A 20,698-nucleotide genomic window follows, 5' to 3' on the forward strand; every position below is an offset into this window, starting at 1 on the left:
GATGGCCACACCCACATCTCCACCATCCAAAATTCCCTGCTAGCCTAGTGGAGCTTCACTGGAAAAAGCCATTTTGTTTGCAATCCCATCATTCCTTGCAACCCCACCCAGACTCTAGAAACCTCGCCCAGATTGGTTGGGATTGAAGCCTGATGGCTACTGGGAATTGCGGCAAACTCTTCTCCTAACAGCAGCTAAGCCAGTCAGCCGAGATACTGCAGAACTGGGCAGACATAGGCCAAGAAACAGAATGTTCTGTGATGCCTCCGTTTATACATTATTTTTAATTAAGCCATCAGCCTACGAGACCAATTGGAGCCTTTGTGAACTGGGTAGTTCTCTAGCCATGCTGGAGAAACCCCCCACAGAAGGTTTTGCTTTTAGGACCCACCAGGCCTCAGATGGCTTTTCTGGCCAAGCTGGGAGTTGGCACATGGATACTGCCCTTGGGCCTCTTCTTATTTATCCATATCTGAATTTTGGATGCATATTCCAGCTCCCAGTATTAGCCTCCATACATAGGCCTGCTCCTGGGAGATTCAGACTCTCAGTAGCTGCCAATGCCAGTGCTGTCAGACAATATAGCTCCCACCAGCTCTGAGAAAACCTGGAAAGACCCTGCCGCTGAAACAACCCAACACTCACGGGAACACCCTACTCCTCTCTCAGCTGACACCAGCAACCATACGGCGGTGAGACATTATCCTCACCAGCCTCAGGCCTGGGCAGCCCAAAACAGCCATGGAGAGAAAGGGAACCCCTCCGGTGCAAGGAACAAGGAACCATTCAGAGCAGGGGGGAGATGCAGCCTTGAGGCACTAGCCCTTTAAGAAGGGGAACCTACTTGTAATCTGAGAGGGGCCTGTTTTAACCCAGTCTGATTTGTGACTGGTGGGGAAAATTCAAAAGTCCCTCCCTCAGCAGCAGTTTATTAAATATAGTAGTAGCAGAGCCCTCAATTGAAAACAGATAGGCTCTGTCCGTGGCTGTGCCTCCTGCTCTTTCCCCTCTCTCGCTGCGTGAGGAATGCTAACGGCTGGTCCACTCTAGGTTACATCATGGGGTCCAGCAATCTTCCCACAGCACTGCTGCTGCTCCAGCTCACCCTGCAGATGCAGCTCCTCCACGCAGGACCAGAGTCTGGAGGTAAGCTCCCCCAAGCAAAGTCACCTGCTGCTGGTTAGAGCCCGACTTTTTGGGAGATGACAGGGAAAACATGGTCAATGCCAGGGAGAGCCATGGGGCACAGAGCAGAGAAAAATCAATGGGGAGAGGTGAGAGAGAGTGTACTGGAGAAAGATTAGCCCTCAAATCCTGTCTGTTCAATGTTGGGACTGCAGCTGCAGGGAGAAAAAGAAGGGAATGAACTCGATGGGGATTCGTCTCAAAGCCCGGACAGTCCAAATACTGGGACAGCAGCTGCAGGGAGCAAATAAGGAGACTGGTTTCAGGGCCAGCTCTCTGCATCCCAGCCCAGGAGCATCAGGGGGATGAAAGTACAGATTTCAAGGCAATTAACCATCGGTTTCAGACAGTCCAGCACTGGGGTCAGGGATTCAGTAGGGTCCATTGCAGAGTGATGAGATCTCAGCCCCACGCTGCATGTGCCTAGGCTCAAGGAGACAAGCTGCTAGTTTTAAAACAGGATTTCCCTATGAGGAAGGTTGTGCTGTAAGCTCCCTTCTGTCGGGGAATGCGATTCCATCAAGTGTTCAGTAGGGCAGTGGTTCTCAACCAGGGGTACATGTACTTCTGGGGGTATGCAGAGACCAGGGGTCTTCCAGGGGGTACATCAACTCATCTAGATTTGCCTAGTTTTACAACAGACTACATAAAAAGCACTAGCGAAGTCAGTACAAACTAAAATGTCATGCAGACAATGACTTGTTTATACTGCTGTATATACTGTACACTGAAATGTAAGTACACTATTTATATCCAATTGATTTATTTTATAATAATATGGTGAAAATGACAAAGGAAGCAATTTTTCACTAATAGTGTGCTGTGACACCTTTGTATTTTTATGTCTGATTTTGTAAGCAAGTGGTTTTTAAGTGAGGTGAAACTTGGGGGTACATAAGACAAATCAGACTCCTGAAACGGGTACAGTAGTCTGGAAAGATATCAATCCCATGTGTACCTGACCTTCACCACTGGAATTGGTAGTTTTGTCTTGGGGGTGGCTGAGCTGGGCTCGGTTTACTTCTCCCATTGCTGTTAGCAGGGGTGGAACTCCGGAAGGATGAGGGAATGAATGGGGAGAAATCAAAGTGAGTGCTGTCCCTGCTCTGTGATTTTGTGGTATTGGCACTGTGCCGCAGGGATGGAGCGTCTGTGCATCCAATATATCTCCCTAAAGAGGGCAGAGCCTGGGAGCAACAGACCCAGCCCTCTGTCCATGTGTGGGCTTTGAGTTAGAACTGTAATGCTGTGCAGAGTCAAGTTTTCAACCCTCTCTCATCCAAAGTACAGTGGATGGCTTACTATCATCAGTAACAGATGGAGGACATGCTGCTTATGCACATGTGTTTCACCTCCTGGACTCCACCTTGTCTGGCCTGTGGTCTTCATCTTTCTCCCTAATAGGTGCTCAGATACCATTGTGATGGGCACCAGTACACAACCCTAGGAAAGTAGATGGTTTATAGCTACGCTGCAGGCATTTATATACACACTGTGTGGTTTTCTCCAGCTGAATATTCAGGTGCAAACTCCAGCCTCCAGAGAAATCAGCAGCCCGGCTGTCACGGGTAATTCAATATCTTCTCCCCCTTATAAATGGATGTGTGAGGTTGAGGTGCATTAGTAGGAGCAGGGAAATAGAAAGGTGCCACCACATCAGATGTGTTCTGTGCAGTAGGAGGCACAGCAAGTAACAGTACAGAGTGAGGGCTTGATTTCTGTCCCAGCTAGGAGCGGACGCCGCAGGGCCTGGAACAGATACACACACATGGAATGAACCAGTCTCTGTTCAGCCAGTGAGGGTTACTGCTGGGCACAGGATAGGCGGGAACGCAGAGCATTGATTTATAATTAGTTTCCCTCATGAACTGGCCAGGTTTTACCACACAGCACTTGGCAGATCTTTGAGCTGTGGGTACTCCCTGCTCCAGCGTCTTGCGACTGAAATTCCACTGTCCTTCTCTTTGTCTTTTCTCCTTCAGCCATATCCCTCACCTCTGCCAGGACAGTCATAAATCTAGGAAATAGGCACCTCACCCAATTCAGACTAAGGGTGAAATTGACATGCTGGCCTCGTCCATTTCTGGCCTGGCCTGCTAGTGCCATGCAGCTGCTCCTCCTCCAGAAATACAGCCCTTGTTGAACATCTCCAGGCCTTTCTCTTCTGACTCCACCACAGCCATGCCCTGCCTTTCTGCTTCCCACTCCATGCAAAAGGGGAACATGCTTAGGGATGCTTTCATCACCTCATCTCCATGAGGTTGGCCACACTAGTCACAAGGCATTGTTTCTCTCCCTAATTGGATGACTGAACTTTTACCCAGGAGGGTCCTGAATAACCCATATTCCACTAAGTGGTGCTAGCTGATATACATGAGGGTCCCAGGCAGCATTGGCCAGGTTTGTGGCATCATCTATTATAGCCACTGGACTGGGTGCAATCAGTAAGCAGTGCCTCCAACTCTCATGGGGACATACAGGCCATGGATGCCTGCCCCTGAGGACAATTCCAATACCCTCGATAGTGCACTGTGCCGTCACGGACCCAGGCAGGAGACAAGCAATGAGAAGTTTTAGCACGAGGCAGTGAGGGTGGGCGATGATGCTTATAATCAAAAGGAAATAAAAGAGGTAGTATTTTATAAAGCAAACAAAAAATTAACCGTTTCTCTGATTAGCAACTCTCCAGTGCCTCGCTAGCCACTCGTATCAGATCCCTGAGGGCTCCAACCAGGACCCGAACAGTCTTGCCAGAACAGTTCTGAGAGCTCTGCTCTGGGCCCAGAAATGGCAGACGGGTGTGGGAGAAAGGTGCAGGTAATGGACAAGGAAGAGCCTTAGACAGCTGCTGGGATCCGGCAAGCTGAGTGCTGCTTATAAACCTGTGGCCCAGCTCAGTGATCCTCTGCTGAAGCCTGGGTGCACGAGACCTGGACAAAGCCAATCCAGCCCCCAAGCTGTCCTGGGTCTCCGAACTCACTGACAAACTAGGCAATGACTGCAGGAGCATCTGCAGGAACATCTCCCAGGGCACTCCACAAAAGCAGCCACAGCGCTAATTGGGATCAGCTGAGCTGCTCAGCTGAGGTGTCTCAGGAACAGGTGCCGATGGCAGCCAGTCCACTGAACCAGTGCTCTTGGTCTGAGAAGTGACTCCGTCTGTCTTCCAGCATGCATAGGCATAGCTTCCACAGCCAGGGCTAGGGGGGTCAGGTTCAAAGCCTAGCAGGCAATGTGTACTCTGGAGCCCATTGCAGACTTTGCCTTCCCTTCTCTCCCCTCCCAGGGGACAGAGAGCAGCGACTGGAGCTGCTTAGAGCAGTGGTTTTCAAACTGCGGGTCATGACCCAGGACTGGGTCACGGAATGTAACACACTGGGTCGCAGTGGCTCTGGTCAGCACTGCTGACCATGCCGTTAAAAGTCACATTGGCGGTGCTGCCTGGCTAAGGCAGACTAGTCCCTACCTGTTCTGACACTGCGCTGCGCCCCGGAAGCAGATAGCAGCAGGTACAGCTCCTAGGCGGGGGGGCCACGGGCTTTGCGCGCTGCCCCTGCCCCAAGCACCAGCTCCACACTCCCATTGGCTGGGAACCGGCCAATGGGAGATGGGGGGCGGTGCCTGCAGGTGAGAGCCGCACAGTGCTGCTTGTGTGCTTACGCCTAGGAGTCAGACCTGCTGCTGGGCGCTTCCAGGGTGCAGCGTGGTCCATGGTGCCAGGACAGGCAGGAAGCCTGCCTTAGCACCCTCTGCACCACTGACCGGGAGCCGCCCAAGGTAAGCCTGCGCCCCAGCCCTATGCCCCAATCCCCTTCCCCAGTCCTGAGCCCCCCACAAACCCAGAGCCCCTTCCTGCACCCCAAACCCCTCACCTCAGAACCCTCACCCCCTCCCACACCCCGACTCCCTGCCCCATCCCTGAGCCCCCCAAAATCTGGAGCCTCCTCATGCACTCCAAACCCCTCATCCCCAGCCCCACCCCAGAGCCTGCAACCCCAGCCCAAGCCCTGACCCCCTCCTGCGCCCCAATCCTCTGCCCCAGCCCAGAGCCCCCTCCCACACCCTGAACCCCTCATTCCTGGCCCCATCCCCCAGCCCTTACCTCCACACCCCAAACCCTCATCCCCAGCTCCGTTGGGTTGCGGGCATCAACAATTTTCTTCAACTGGGTCACCAGAAAAAAAGTTTGAAAACCACTGGCTTAGAGAGTGAGGGGGAGGAGGTGCAGAGTGCTTCCTCTCATCTGCCTCTCCCGCCAAAATCCGTTAGCTCTCCCCTCACCCTTCCTCTCAGCATATTTACCTCCGGAAAGGGAGGAGAGGGGTAGCAACAGGCTGCAAGAGCCAATATTTCCACTTTGAGGGAACACTTTGTCCTAGTGCAGACAGCCTCACTCCTTAGTCAAGCTCTGCCTGTGCAACGGCTCTCCCCAGGACCAGGATGCGCTCCAAGGGCGGCAGTGAATCATGAGTTTCCAGTGTGAATGCTCACACTCTGGGATTTACAGGCCTTTTTCTGGCTGATCAGTGGCTGTTTGAACACTCAGAGTAATGAACTGCATGAGCTCATGGGTCAGGGCAAACCAAACTTGGCACTTTCATTCTTAAAGCCATCCATGGCTCAGGTGTTTTATTCAACCAGCTCTTCTTCTTACTGGTTTTCCAATGACTGCCGAGCTGGTCCAGTCATTCCTCCTTCAGCCTTTCTTTAAAGCTGATCCACTCCTTCAGTAGCCCCCTCTACCACTGAACCCAGGCAATTCCTCCTCTTCCTCATTTGACAGGGTTTCATATCTCCATCCCAGCTTCAAAGTTTGACTTGTACTCCCTCATCAGCTGGTCCACAAAACTTCAACCACTTTGTCTTCTCTAGGGCTGGTTAGAAAAAGGTAAGTATTTTCCTGCAGGAAAATAAATTGCAAGAAATGAACTTTTTTCTTTTTTCCCTGCAAAAATTTACTGGAATTTTTCTTTTTGTGACAAAAAATTTTTGTACTCAGTTTTCAAACCCCCCCCCCCCCCCCAAAGTTTTAATGTTTGGTTGAAAAACTGGGAAATTTAAAAAAAAATGAAAATTTTCCTCAGAAACTTTTGTTTAGAAAACAGACCTTTTTTTGTCTAAAAACCTTCTGGAATGAAAAATTGCCACCAGCTCTAGCCTTCTGCTTCCCAGTCGTTTTCTTCGCATGAACCTTCCTAATTCAGATTCAAAGGCAACCATGACCTTGACCCATTGTGGATCGGTGTCCTGTTCATTGTGAACTTCCTTGGCATCCAGAGTATCCAAGATGGTTCTTTCCACAGGCCAATGTGCTTCCAGGAGGTGTAAGGATCCATAACTGTCTACTGCACACTGTCTTCTTCATGCGCCAAAATATTGTAGTGGCTGGCAACATAAGTGGAAAAATTCTTTCTCTTCTGCTTTGTTATTGGGTAAAGTGATCACCTTCCATCTAATTCTGGCTTTTATCCACTGGACAAAGAGCTAATCAGGCAAAGCCACTGCTTATTTCTTTGTCCAAGATGGCTTCAGTGCTCCTTCTGGCACTCACTAGAGATGTTTCATAGTGCGACACTCTTATTGTTTCCAAAGTTTACAGTATCACCAGATTGCTCCACCCAGTCATGCACATACCAGGGATGGTTAGTCAGTGGTTTCTTGCTTCTTCTGCCAAGTGGTGCCAGCTTCAACCTTCCTACGAGCCTTCCTTATGCACTCACACCAGCTTGTCCCTTTAGTAGGAGAGAATGGGTTTAAGGAGCAGCTGCCTGAGATTGGAAGACTTGAGGGTGCTGGGGTTGGGAGAATGCAGTTTATTACTTACTTGGCTATTCTTGGGCATTTTCCAGAAGTCAATGGGAGGCTGTAGCATGGTGGTAACGAAAGAGAAGAGTAGACTGAATTCTTCAACACACAAAGTGCCAGATCTCCAACTGGGCATATGATCATCAATGGAACTGCGCAGATGCCATTCCAGTCCCAGGGCCCAGCCCTTGGAACCAGCTAAGCTCCATCTGATGCAGGTCCTAAGGGCAGGGAACAAAGGAGGCTTTATGCCACTTTTCCGGCTCTCTGGTGCTGGGGCTAGTTCAGCTCCCAACCAAATCAGGTCAGCCTCAAGGTTGCTCTAACTGACAGCCAATTGCCAATAGCTGAAGGGACCATTCCAGGACTTGGGACACGTCAGAGCACAAGGGCAATTCTAGCCACACCCATTTCCCCAGCCATGTCCCTTCCAGACTACCTATACTGGGGGCTGCAATGAGGGGTGGTATAGAGCCAGCTATGCCAGCTCTACACCGCTGGGGTTTCCAGCATGCTGGGGAATCCTCAGATGGCTGGATAAACCAATCTTACAGCAGGGCTGCCATCACAAGGGGGCATCAGAGGCAAACATCTGGCCCCAAGCCTCAGAATCAAATACTGGTTGGTTGATCCCCTCCCCCCCCCGTAAACCAGTCCTCCCATCTCTGCACATGTATAGTTTTATGCCCCTAGCATGCATGCTTTGGGCCAGCGTCAGGTGGGTTAAGAAGGCCCCATATTTAGACGGTAGAGGAATGGCCCATGTTTAGACTAGCAAGGAGGGCGCCTCTGCTCAGGACCCTGGGCTTTCCGCCCATTTCCAAATGGAAATAGGCATTGCACGTACAAAAAAAACCCAACTTGTAAAACTTTGCTCTTAACGTAGAACTGTGAAGCTTTAGTAAACTGATTTTTCAGTGGAAGGAGTGCCTCTGCTCTCTGCCAGCTTCTGTCAAGGCCACACATATGCTAAATTCCCCTTTCTCCCATTATCTTCTAGCTGAGCATTTTTAATAAGCACAAACAGGGGGGTAAAACCTTGTAATGAAATGGACTTCCGTAGGATTGCTCTAATGACTATTCACAGTATGCTTCCAGGAGGGAGTGTTGGTAGGGCAGCAGGGGTGGGGCGGTAATGAACAACAGAAGTATCCAGTTAAAATGCCTCTACTGTACCCCCCGCCCCGCAAGCCAGGTCGTACATTTTTTTTCAATTTATGGAGATTTAGGACCTGACTTTTCAGAAGGCCACATGCCCAGTGGAGAAGCGCCATATTTGATTGTGTGAGCAAAAGGCAATACGCATACAGGCATGCACTGGGGTGGTTGTACATCCCAGCTGGGAGCGTGTAAATGTGCACACCCATTTTGCACATGCAGGTCTGGAATTTTGGCCCATGATTTTAAAGTTATTGTGCACTATTCCACCCTCAGCGATACCCAGACACCTGTACTGAGTTCAGCAGGATTGACTGGGTGTAACTGAGAGCAGACTTTGAACCAGGCTGTCTCCAAAGGAGATGACTTTATTTAATCATGGGGCGGCACCCAGTCCTTAAGCAAAAAGTTTCTTTGTTTCTCTTGTAGTGCCAGGAAGTTCCAAGGTAGCTTTAACGTTGCTAGTGAAAACATGCCCCTAGACTTGATGTTTAGTTCTTCAGCACAAATGAAACCACAGACAAATAAATTATCAGTAACAAAATAAATCAATTATTTTTAAAGCATTCTCTAAATGCTACTCAGGGCCAGGCCCTCAGCTGGTGTCAATCAGTAAAACTCCACTGATGTTAATGGAGCCATCCTGATTTATTCCGGATGAGGATCTAGCCCATGTCAGCTCCAGTAAGGAAACAAGAGATTAAATCTGAAGGAGAACGTTGTAAGAATCAGTGCACCTCTCTACCTGGAGGATGATAAGTTCCCCAAAGTTCAGGGGGTTTGGATGCCTGACTCTGATTTTGGCATATCTCTAGTAAGCAATGGAACAAAACAGCCATGGAAAGTTATGGAGAGACCTCCCTCCAGTGGACATACTCAAGAGGCTGGACTTGACACCCGTCTCTCAGAGGAGGTTCTGAAAAATTACATGGATGCAGCCTCCAATTCAACCATCATGCACCTAACTCTGAGAACATGAGTACCCCAATTAGCTTCAGTAGGACTTGTTTAAACTTAAGCACATGCTTAAGTGTTTTGCTGGATCTGGGCCTAAATGACTCCCTGGAAGTCCCTTCCAAGCCAATCGGTTCTGCAGGAGTGGCCAGTCTCCTCACAGGTAGACAATTACCCAGCCAGTTTCCTCTTGCTTACATCAGTGCCCTTCCTATACCTGGTGGGACAGCCATGCCACCTGGCCTTTGTCATGGAGAAGTTACTACTGTGTTTGACTACTTCTCTAGCAGGTCAGCTAAGCATGCAGGCCAATGCGGCTAGCCTGACCTCCTCTTTTAACAGGGCTTGAGACCTACGAAGATTGCCTAGACGTTCCTCACTCAGAAGTCAAAGGGAAGTTGGGTCTGTCCCTCCATTGGACGATGGGTAGCAATAAAGTGTTACGGTTTGGAGATTCTTTTGTGCTACATTGAGAAATCTAAATGATTTATACTTTTTTTTTTCCAAATGCACCACATATGTTGAGGTCAAAGTTCTAAGCAGCTGGAAGAGTTTCCAGCTGATGGGAAAGAGCAGAAAAAAACTGTGTAAGAGAGAAAAGGAGCAGAATGCAAGTCAGTATCGTGGGAATCATGTAGGAATATGTTCCTCTCACTCTTATATTTAGCAGTGGCAAGCTTTAGGCAAATTCACAATAAGCACATTCCTAAGCAGGGGCAGCACAGGGCTAGCTGTGGATTACAGTCACTAAGTGGATAGTGATACAATTTCATAGGCACAGACAACCTTAGCCTAGAGTCTAAATTAATTCTGATGTATTGACTGGCTGAAAACAGAGACCATTCACAACAGGGAGAGAGAAATTCAGTCCACGTTTTCTGCTCCCAAGGCTGTTCCCAGAGTCCATTCCAGGTGGCCACAGAAATCCAGTTAGGACTCTTCTCCTTAGAATCTAGATTCCCTAAACTGAGTCTAGTCTTAGTGCAGCTGCAGGCTTCATTAACCTACATTTTTCCCTTAGGACACTCATAGGAAAATCATTGGTTTGTATTTTCATACCTAGCTGACCTGGATTCTGGGTTTGGCCCAATATGTCATGCAGGTGCCAGTTTCATATACATAATTAACCTCAGAATCAAGAGATGCCAATCAAGAGAAATATTTTTGTAGTCTCTCTGCTGCACGCCGCTCTTAGCAGGAGTCCACATAAATTACCCTGATTTCAGTGATATCCTATTCCTATCTATATCACCAAATTGGCTTCCGGGGCTTGGGGGGGCCCCCAGCAAAGTTATTGTAGTAAGGGATTCCTCAATCCCAAATTAGTCCTTTCTGGGACAGCTGCACCTTCACAAAATGACTCTGAAATAATGTGATTATGTTGAATCTTCACACCAGGAAGCAACAGCATGATAGATTGATGCAATGGCATATTGCAACACTGCAAAGCCATGCTGCAGCAGTGCAATGTGCATGACGCATCATGCCTAAAATAAATTCAGGACTCTGTAGTTGGTCTGCAAGCCAACCACCTAGGATGCAGCTTAAATGGAGACAGTTCCACAGATCTTGAGGCCGACACTGAGGTTAGGTGGCAGATCAATTGCGCGCGCACACACACACACACACACACACACACACACAATTTCACAAGTATAGCAGGTATTTAAAGCTGCCCTGGTCTCTGTGGAAGAGCTTAGCTGCAGTTGCAGGTCAGTTGTGGTAATTGAATGTTCATCAAAATAACCTAGTGATATTTTAATGTTTGATCATGTTGTTTGTCGGGTTGAATTTGGCTTTATACTTAGGTTTTATTCATAAAATGTAATAGAAAAACTAAGCCCAACAGAAATGTTTCTAGGATTTTTTTTAACTGAAAAGGTTGAAACAGTTCCCATCCCATCTCCAGAAGAATTTTCCTGCAGTGTTTTCAAATAAGGCTTGCAGCCTTTTTGCTAATGCATACTAACTGGGAAATTAAATGGACTAGAAACTGATTTGAAATCAGAGTGAAATTAACTAGTTTATTTTGATGCCCAAGATTTTCAGCAGTTAACCATGTAACTGCCAACATGTGCACCTGCAGTGAATTGTGGGCACAAAAAAAATGCAAGCACAATATTTACAGGTGCAGATACTTTTTTGGAGTGTTTGTGTGTCTGTGAGAGTTGGGTGAGTATTTCTGTGTGAAGATGTATGTGGTGAGCACACCTCCGTGTGTTTTAGCGTACTTGTCTGGGGTGCGTCTATTAAAGATGGTATGAAGCTACAAAATTCAGATCCAAATTTGAACCCAGATTTCAAACACTTCAGAGTTCAGGAATCTTGGTTTGTTCCATTGTAAAGATAGGGGTTATTTGCAAAATTTAATCCTGGGTTAGGATGATGCTTAAATCTGACAAACTGGTCTGGAGGTTCCATGCAAACAGACTGTCTCACTGTGTTCCTGCAATTCTGCTTCTGGTCCCAGCTTTTCCAAACCTAACAGAAGTGGAGGGTGCAGGGTTGGTTTAGAGGGGGAAGATTTGGGTCAGGTCTGTTTTTATCTGAATCAGGTCACGTATCACAAGTTCAAATTGCACATAATCGGCACGTTTGGATTCTGGGAAGTGAAGAGCCAGTGAAAGATACCCATCCACATGAAACAGCCCTGGGGCAGGTGCTAAGCAAGAAAAGTGGGAAAACAGGGTGAATGCTGAGACTGGACAGACGATGCAGCTGAGATAGAGACAAGGATGCAGGGGTTGGATGCTAGAGTTACAGCAGGTGATTGATGGAAAGTTTGGCTGCAGAGGCTGACAGAAGCCGATGCTAAGATGCCTCTGGGAGAAGTGGGTTTAACCAGTCTCCCTGCTCCTATCCCAAGCATGCATCTTTCTGCACTAGTCTCAGATAGAAAGTGGATTTCCCCACTCACTATATTTCCTTAGAAGAACAGCACTTTTCACCTGCATCAGTCAGAAATAAACTCCCTCCTCCCCCACACCCTTTCTCCAGTTGATGGAGGGACATAAATTCTGGCCCCACCCAAGACCCAACAGAGTTTAAAAAATTCAGATTTTCCATCCCTGTCTCTCTTGATCTGCATATGTCTTGTGTTGCAATCCTGCTGGGCTCCATGCAATACCACTGAGTATTGCACTGTCCTGAGCGGCAGCCCTTGGCTGCTCGACAGACAGTGGCAGACAGACAGAAAGCCTCTTGAGGTTTGACAAAAATATCACTTGGCAGGAAAAGCAGGGGGTTGCACAGCCTCCGGGCGGACACCTGACTAGCCTGGGGAGGGGTCCCACCACATCCCTTCAGCTGAACAAGGAAGAAAGTAACATTTAAACTTGTGTGTAATGTAGCTCAAAAGCCACAGCACGATGCCATGACTCACCCAGTTAAAAAGGGAGCTTTTATGGGTAATGAGTCAGTTATAAATTTGAGTGGAGATCTTTCTTTTTTTTTCCCTTTTGCTCAAATGTTTATTATTTGTGGATTGGGGCGGAGGGCATGGGGAGGAATAAAGTCCTGTTCAGGGAAGGGAGGGGCAGTGGCTCATCAGCACACACAGAAACACCTCTCAGCTGCTCTTAAGTCTGTGATTAGTTATGGAAGAAATGTGTTTTTAATTGCTAATTCTGGGCTGGCTGAATCACAGTCTCCCAGATGCTTGAGGTAGTGGGGCTGTCCAGGCTATCTGGGACTTCTGATTTGTCCTGTCTTTAAGAAGAAGGATGGTCTTAGTTAAGACACTGGACTGGCTCTGAGATTTACTGACTCCATAGGTGACTCTGGGCAAGTAACATAACCAGTGGGAGTTAGGTCCCTAAATACTTGTGGGGATCTGGGCCTTCCAGTCTAATCTCCACTGCTATGTGCTTTATCCACACAGGAAAGCTGTTTTGGTAACCAATGGTGTGAATTCTGGCACTATAGTTATACAGGTAGGACCTGCCCACATGGACTCTCTGATTCCAGTTACAATAGGGCCTTTTTCAGTTTTGCATATATCGCTTGGGAAGGATGTTATGCTGTCCCCAAGAACAAGCCCTGTTATACCAGAATAAGACCTGCTCTACACAGTTTTGGTACCCTTATAACTATTTTGGTTTGGGAGGTGATTTTTTTTTTAAACTAGTACAGTTATACCAGTACGACTACTAAAGCGGATGCAGATATACTGGTATAAGGTCTCATATCCTGCGATAGCTTATTCCCCCTTCCTAGATGGGAATAGCTATTCCGTTCTCAATTATACATATCTCACGTAATCAATCCCCTGCCACTGCCAGGGTCTCAGGCATTGATGGCCCTTCAGTCTCTCCTGTTCTCTGCCGGTGGCACATAGTTTGGTCTCCTGAGAGCTGAAATGCTTTAGTCTAACTTCCGGTTTAATATAGGGGTATCTGTGTGAAAATTAATGACCTGCATGATGCAAGAGATCAGACTAGATGAGGTAACTAGATGATGGCTTTAAAGTCTATGAAACCATAATGGTATAAAGCACCTTCATATCAATATACCGGCTTCCATCCCCGGACGGTTGAACCATTTTATCGATACTTGTATAGTTAAACCAGTACAACTTGTGTGTGCAGACAAGGATTTTAAGTTACCTTGGGAGCACCTGTATTGCTAAACCTGGATCACTATATCGACAGAGCTGGTCACACTGTCCCACATGGATAAGCCAGCAGTCGTTAGCCCCAGGGCAAAGTTCATGTCAAATGCCACCTTTCTGATTCAGCAGCCTTCTGCTCCCCCATTGCTGTCACACTGCACACGTGTCAATGGCCACACATGGGGCAGGGACACAGCGAATCAGACCCTTAGCCTCTCTGTGCCTCAGTGACTCATCTGGAAAATAAGGATAATCAGAGTTTGTCTGCCCTGTCTGTTCAGATTCTAAGCACTGTGGGGCAGAGGCTGTCTCTGGCTACGGGTGTATAGCCCCTTGTGTAAGGGGGGCCTGATCTTGGCTGGGGCCTCTAGGCACTATTGGAATACAAATAGGTAGCATACGATTTCCAATTTTCCGCCCATATGGCTCATCTTTGCTTGATCAACTTCTGTCTTCCCTGAAAAGAAAGTGAAATACCAGCTAGTGACACCAGGCCAAAACCCCACTCAGGCACAACACCACTGCTTTACATAAGATCCCTGCTTACCCCTGGGATAGAATCAGACCAGTCTAAAGGAACTGATACCAAAAGTTCCCATGATCTTCCTCCTTGCATCTCACTTCCCTGTCAAAAAAAAAAAATACTAGTACAATCAAATTCATTTGCTGGAGCCTTTTAACTGCTCCTGAGGAGGTGAACTTGCAGCTCATTGTGGGAAAGGGCGGGGACAGGAACTAAGTGCTGTACAGTAAGTGACTCTGGTCAGTATGTGATTGTTAACTAACCCTAAAAACTGAAATTCCTCCCTACCACCCTTAAAAAAGAAAAGAAAAGAAAAGCTCTTGATGCACGTGAGAACCAAGTGGATGGATCCGTGCTCAGCCCTCGGGGACTCTGGAGGAATTTTCCGTTTCCCCTCCTCGCCTGCCCCTCAGAGATAGAGTGATCCTCCTGGCTTGGCTTCAGGAGAGTTTGAGGTTTTATATATCCTGTCCCACAGAATCTCTGGGTTCACACTGTCATTTCCTCTGGGAACTGGGGCGGGGGAGGCTGAGAGAGGAAACTTCTGGCCAAGGTGGAGGTGGCTGAGAAAAGCTTTTTGCCCCACTAGGCAGCTCTGAGAGGGGATGTGCACACCCCCACACATGCAGGCCTGTCTATATATACACACATTAATCCCGCACTATAAATAGGGGCGGGCAGACATTTCTTGTCTCTATGAACACAAACTCTAGACTTGTTTCTCAGAGAAAGAAAAGTTGGAGGGAGAACAAATCCTGCTCCTGCTACAAAACCCACGGCAAAAAAAGAAAGAAAGAAGTTCTGGATATTCCTTTCTTTGTGAAAATAAAGCATTATTTTTTCTCTCTCTCTCATCAAAGAACATCCCAATCATCCATCTTTCTTTCTTTCTTCCACGTCCCAAACTGCAAACATTTGCTCCAGTTAATAGTGGAGGGTTATTTTTCTGTACGCTGTTGCAGTACAGGGGGTCACTGCAACAGCGTAAAGAGACGCGACTTCCACCTCTCCCTCAAGGTGATGCCCAGTCCCTCGCTGGTTCCATGTGCTCACTGTATTGTAGTTGTCAGAGATTCTGATGAAAATGTTTGTGGCATGCGGTGAGGATACAACGTGCCGCGGAGATGAAAGGCGCCTTCCCTCTCCCTTTAATGATAGCGTTAGATTCTGAAATTAAGCACAGCAGGGAGCTCCTCTAGGAGCTTCAAAAAGGCACCTCACACGCCTGCCTGTTTTTTAAACATCTCTTTTCCTGCCCTTGTTAAAGCTGATCAATGCTCCCCGCATGTCAGTGTTGTGAAGATAGTTGCACATTAGGTTTAGAAATCTTGGGCCTGCTGAATTATACCAGCTGAGGATCTAGCCACTAAAATTTAGAAATCCCCTTTACTGCTTTCTCCATCTCCTGTACTTTGCTCTGCGGTTCCTATGTTCCCTGTTGTAACATCCCAGACAGAAGCCCTTGCTCCTACCCTAGGCAGGCAACGATTAGCAACTGAGATTGAGACAGGTCTTGAACAAGCCATCGCAGGATTTTCATTGCAGCCTACGGATGCTGGGAGAGAATACACTGAGAGTGTTTGTCCGTTCTATGCAGGTCTCCTTGCAGCTAGATGTGCTCAGTAAAGCTGCTGGTTTAGCCCCACGCTCCCAAGCTACCTCTGCCCACCACCTGTAGGAGAGCTGTGCTAAACAGAGCTCACATGGGTGGCTGCAACAGCTATCAGCTACCCGAGTGTGGGCAGCAGGAAAAACAAAGTTCAAAGCAGAGAGGCAGTGTTGTCTAGTGGCCAGGGCACTGGACAGGGAATTCAGAGCCTGGGACTCTATTCCTGGCTCAGCCAGAGAGCTACAGCGTGACCACAGAGTTGCTGGCCTGTCTACCCAGCCCAGGAAGGACTAACACCACACCCAAAGTCCTTCATGCCCTTCGCTCAGCTCACAGTTTTACCCTTTAAACATAAAACTTGAGCAAAACAAAGCATTTCCTCTGCCCCTTGGACTACAACTCCCTGAGGCTTTTCCTTTTCCCTCTCTCTCAGTGCTGAAAGGATGGATACATACAGTCCCCATACTTTTCTTCTCCCTTCCAGCCCATCCCCTGCTGCAGGACCCCATCTCCCTCCAACTGAGTCTCTCAGCCCTTTATAGAAAACACCTGAACCATTCCCAGCTGGGTCTGATAATCAAACAGAGCTGGGTAGGCCCTGGCCCTTAATGGGAACCTTGTTACAGTGGCCTTGGGTCAGTCACTTCCTCTCTTTCCCCTCCCACACTTGGTCTGTCATGTCCATTTTGTTTGTTAGCTCTTGAGGCAGGGCTCTTGCTATGTGTATGTACAGGGCCTAGCACAGGGCTGCCCTGATCTTAGGCGGGTCTCTACATGCTACTGTACAGTTAATAAAAATAATCTATTTCTAACGCATCCTGAATCTTTCCTGGTGAATTCTGGGGGCTTCTTAAAGAGTTGGCTCCTTCTTCTCAAACTTTGATCTGGTTACCTGTAGCAAACCTCATTCCCAACTTAACACCAGGAATCTTGGAGATTTGGTCCTGTGGGGATCACCTCTCTCCTGTCAGCTTCCTCAACAAGGGAAACCAACACGCATAGAGCTGAGGCTGGGGATGGGTGAAGCCTAGCCACATTTCAGTGTGGGGTAAGAGTTAGATCGGTGGGTTGGCAGAGGGATAGAGACAGAGCTCATACAGGAATTTGCCTAAACTAGGATTTCACACCCTTAGCACGGAGGGATCCAAGAGAACAGTGTCTTTCCCCTCCCCACTTCTTATTTGCAGTGTTGTTGTAGCCGTGTTGGTCCCAGGATGCTAGAGAGAAAGTGGGTGAGGTAATAGCTTTTACTGGAGCAACTTCTGTGATGAAAGAAGAGCTCTGGGTAGCTCCAAAGCTTGTCTCGTTCACCAACAGAAGCTGGGCCAGTAAAAGAGATTACCTCACCCATCAGTTCTCTACCTATTAATGGTTCTTTTTCTTACCTAAACCCCAGCATATCTCTTTGGCCCTTCCCACCTTCCCATATTAATTCAGGAGACGCTTCTGCTCCTGATTCCCAGCAGGGGTATGGGGTGGGGAGGTAGGATTCATGGTGATTGCATTTCCTCCCAGTGCGCTTGCCTCTTGGCGATACAGAGCTGTTTTTATTAGTGAAGAACAGGGAGCTCTTTTTCCCAGATAATTATATTTTCCTATAAGACCTTTCCTCACATTCAAATCCACACACAAAGGATCAGCAGAAGCCAGGGACCCTGGAGACTGTGCCACTCCAGACACAGCGGTCACTTAGAACTCTCCTGTGCCCTCTGGTGTGTTTCACATCCAGGCAGCACATGGTTGTGCATGCAAGGGCACTGCTGCGTACCCGAGACCCACTGCACAAACCACTTGGCACATGCTGATCAGAGCATACACCTCTGATCAGAGACAGGCAACCTACATCACACCACATAGATCAAGCAGGCACCACTATGGTCTCAGAGCAAACAGCCAAAACTTCACTGCAGCTGCTTTTAGTAAATAAATAATTCCTCCCACCCCTAGAACAATAGAGGGCCTAGGATTTATACCACAAGACACAATCATAGCATATTCCCTCCCGCTGGCAAGCTGCATAGAGAAACCAATTCATGTATACGTTCATACATCCCTACTAAAACATTCAACCCCTGCACAAATATACACACAGCCGTCAATTCAAGCCCTTCTGTACATATGGTTAATACCTCTACATGCACATGCACGCACTCCTGCCCCAAATCTGTCACATCCCTGTAATCAAACCCACCCCCAACATAAAGGCACTCATATAGTTCCCCAAGTCACTGAGAGCTTCTCCACCGAAAGTGGTGTGACTCTGCATTGAAGCGGCAGCTTTATGGCATGTTTACACACCACTAACTCAATGTCCAATCCAAGTCCTATGAAAAACAATGGGAATCTTCCCAAAAACCTTCATGGGAATCAGACCAGACCTTAAGCTGTCAAAGTCCTATCCCAGCATGCAGTGGGCTTAGCATAAAACCTGATGTGGACAAGTTGAGAGTTGGGGGGTCTTTCCTCCAAAGGCCTGGTCAGAAATCTGGACGAGAATCTTCCAAGGCTGTGACATCAGTCACATTCAAACTCCTCTCAGCAAATCTGCATGCACTTAGACGCATTCAAGCACTCACATACATAGTGCAGAGCTATACATGGACACACCTAACCAAGACAGACAGGCAGAAATCAATGCACAGATACACACACACAATATTTCCAACCCCAGGCATTTCATGAGATTGGATTAAAAATCATGAGATTTTTAAAACAGAGTAGATTTGTGATTCTTTTCCTTAGGGTTTTTGAGCACTAAGGGGATGTCTATAGTGCCATAAAAGACCTGTGGCATGGCCATAGCTGGCCCGAGTCAGCTGACTTGGACTTGTGCGGTTTGGGCTGTGGGGTTAAAAATTGCCATGTGGATGTTCAGGCTTGGGCTGGAGCCCAGGGACTGAGACCCTGTGAAGGAGGCGGGTCTTAGAGTCCAGGCTCCAGCCCGGGCGAGCTTGAATGTCCACACTGCTATTTTTATCCCACCAGCCTGAGTCAATTGACCAGGGCTCTGAGACTGAGTGCCACGGGTTTTTTATTGCAGTATAGACATACCTTAGGGTGCATCTGAGTCAGGTTTTCAACCTTTTCTCTGCAAGCACAAGGGGTAGAAGCATCCTCTTTTTTAAATGAAAGCAGAGATTCTCATGTAATCACAGGACTCCAGGAGCTGGGGTTTTAAGAAAAATATCAAATATCGCAAGACTTGAGATCAAATCCCAAGAGCTGGCGACCTTGTGTGCACTTATATGCATGCACACACTAACACCAAGTGCCTATCAGCATAAACCAATACATCACATGGCACACACTCTGAAACGTGGCAACAAAAAGGCACCCCTGCAGAGCACATGTGTGTAGTCAAATGTGCTTAGTGGGACAAGTTCTACCCCATGCAACTCTACAGATTGCAGCAGAGTTGCAGGAGGGTAAGGCAGTGCAGAATTTACCCTGTGTAATGTAATCAAACACCCTCCCTCATTTTACAAAGTGGGCACTACCCCTTGCTGCTCCCCTACCAGGTCCCCACGCTGAGCCCCTTCTGGAGGTTGGGAGGGGCCAGGGAAAGCTGTGGGTATGAGGGACAGTGAATGCAGAGTAGCGTCCAGAAATCCTTCCAGCAAAAGAGAGAAAGACCGACTTGGAACACACTGCGAATCACGTCCTCTAAGGCTAAAACAATTTTTCCAGGCCAACTTCTCTTGGCAGCCTGGAGCAAATGAGTGAGGCTGAGTCACACTGCAGCAGACATCACAAAGACCCTTTTAACCTCCCCGCTCCCCAAAACCTCCCTCTTTTCCTCTCCTCTCGCTCTCAGCTCAGCAGCTCCAGCTGCTGCTTCCAACTTAGGATGTGTCCCTCAGGCCCCTGGAGTCTGGTAGTGACATCTAACTAGAAGCCCTTCATCTCTTCCTCGCTCTTCACTGCTATTTCAGTGTGGTTCCAATGCGGGCTTTGGCGGGAATGTCAGTGGTACGTGCCAAAGCCAAGAGCCGTACAGTCCAATTCCTGGTGGAGAAACAAGCACTTGCCATGCAAAATACATGCTAGTACACATCAGCATGTCCAATCAGACACAGTCATGACTCACACATCGAGTGTGACACACGGGCACGGATACCCATCTCACACAGACATGCCTCCCCATTTTCACATGCATGCATATCACCACATGCATTGCTACCCTGTCCCCACGAAATCATGTGTCATTCATGTAGAATACCTTACACAGCCACATGCAAACATGGATATTGCCCAGGGTTGTCAAATGCAGAGCTAGGTTACTGTCAAATGCAAACAGCACAGTCACATATATTATAACATGTCTGGACAGGGACACACATCACCACATGCATTGTCCACACACATGAAATCATGCAGAAAGCATACATACATGCACATTGCCAAGTGCTCACTAACACAAACATCACAGTCACATACACTGTAACCTGTGCATACACGATTCACATGCACACACCAATACTTCAGAGACACACACATCACCACACAGAGATTCGTTGTCACACACCTACACCCACAGAGACTCTTCACACCCACTCGCATACACAAAGGGCAACTTTTCACATTTCATTGCAAAGAATTTGACTTCTGGTGCCAGATTCTTTTCCAGGGCTCCTTCCCCAGAAGGACAAGCTGTTTTCGTTTAACTTCATTGCAATGGCAACCGAAATGGACATATGCTGAATGATGCCAACGCAGCCAGTCACAATGGGCAGCTGCACAAGCACACTCTTTACAAATGCAGGCAAACACACATGCAAAGAAATAAACAAGCAGAAGAGACTGTGTCCCTTCTGACAAACGCATTGAGCCTCAATCCCCCAGATGGGGGTCAAGC

The 20,698-nt window shown here is 47.9% G+C and overlaps 1 protein-coding gene across 1 annotated transcript in view; it reads left to right on the top strand.

Annotated features, from left to right (window-relative positions):
* The first annotated feature begins 953 nt into the window (after positions 1-953).
* Positions 954-20,698, top strand: part of CSPG4 (chondroitin sulfate proteoglycan 4) — a 79,090-nt gene continuing 59,345 nt past the window's right edge. Inside the window, exon 1 of the mRNA XM_005290581.4 lies at positions 954-1,146. Within this exon, the coding sequence (XP_005290638.1) occupies positions 1,059-1,146 (88 nt within the window). The 5' untranslated portion in view covers positions 954-1,058. The remainder of the gene's footprint in view (positions 1,147-20,698) is intronic.

The sequence above is a fragment of the Chrysemys picta genome, chromosome 10 (genome assembly GCF_011386835.1).
Source record: "Chrysemys picta bellii isolate R12L10 chromosome 10, ASM1138683v2, whole genome shotgun sequence".
In the NCBI taxonomy this organism is placed as follows: Eukaryota; Metazoa; Chordata; order Testudines; family Emydidae; genus Chrysemys; species Chrysemys picta.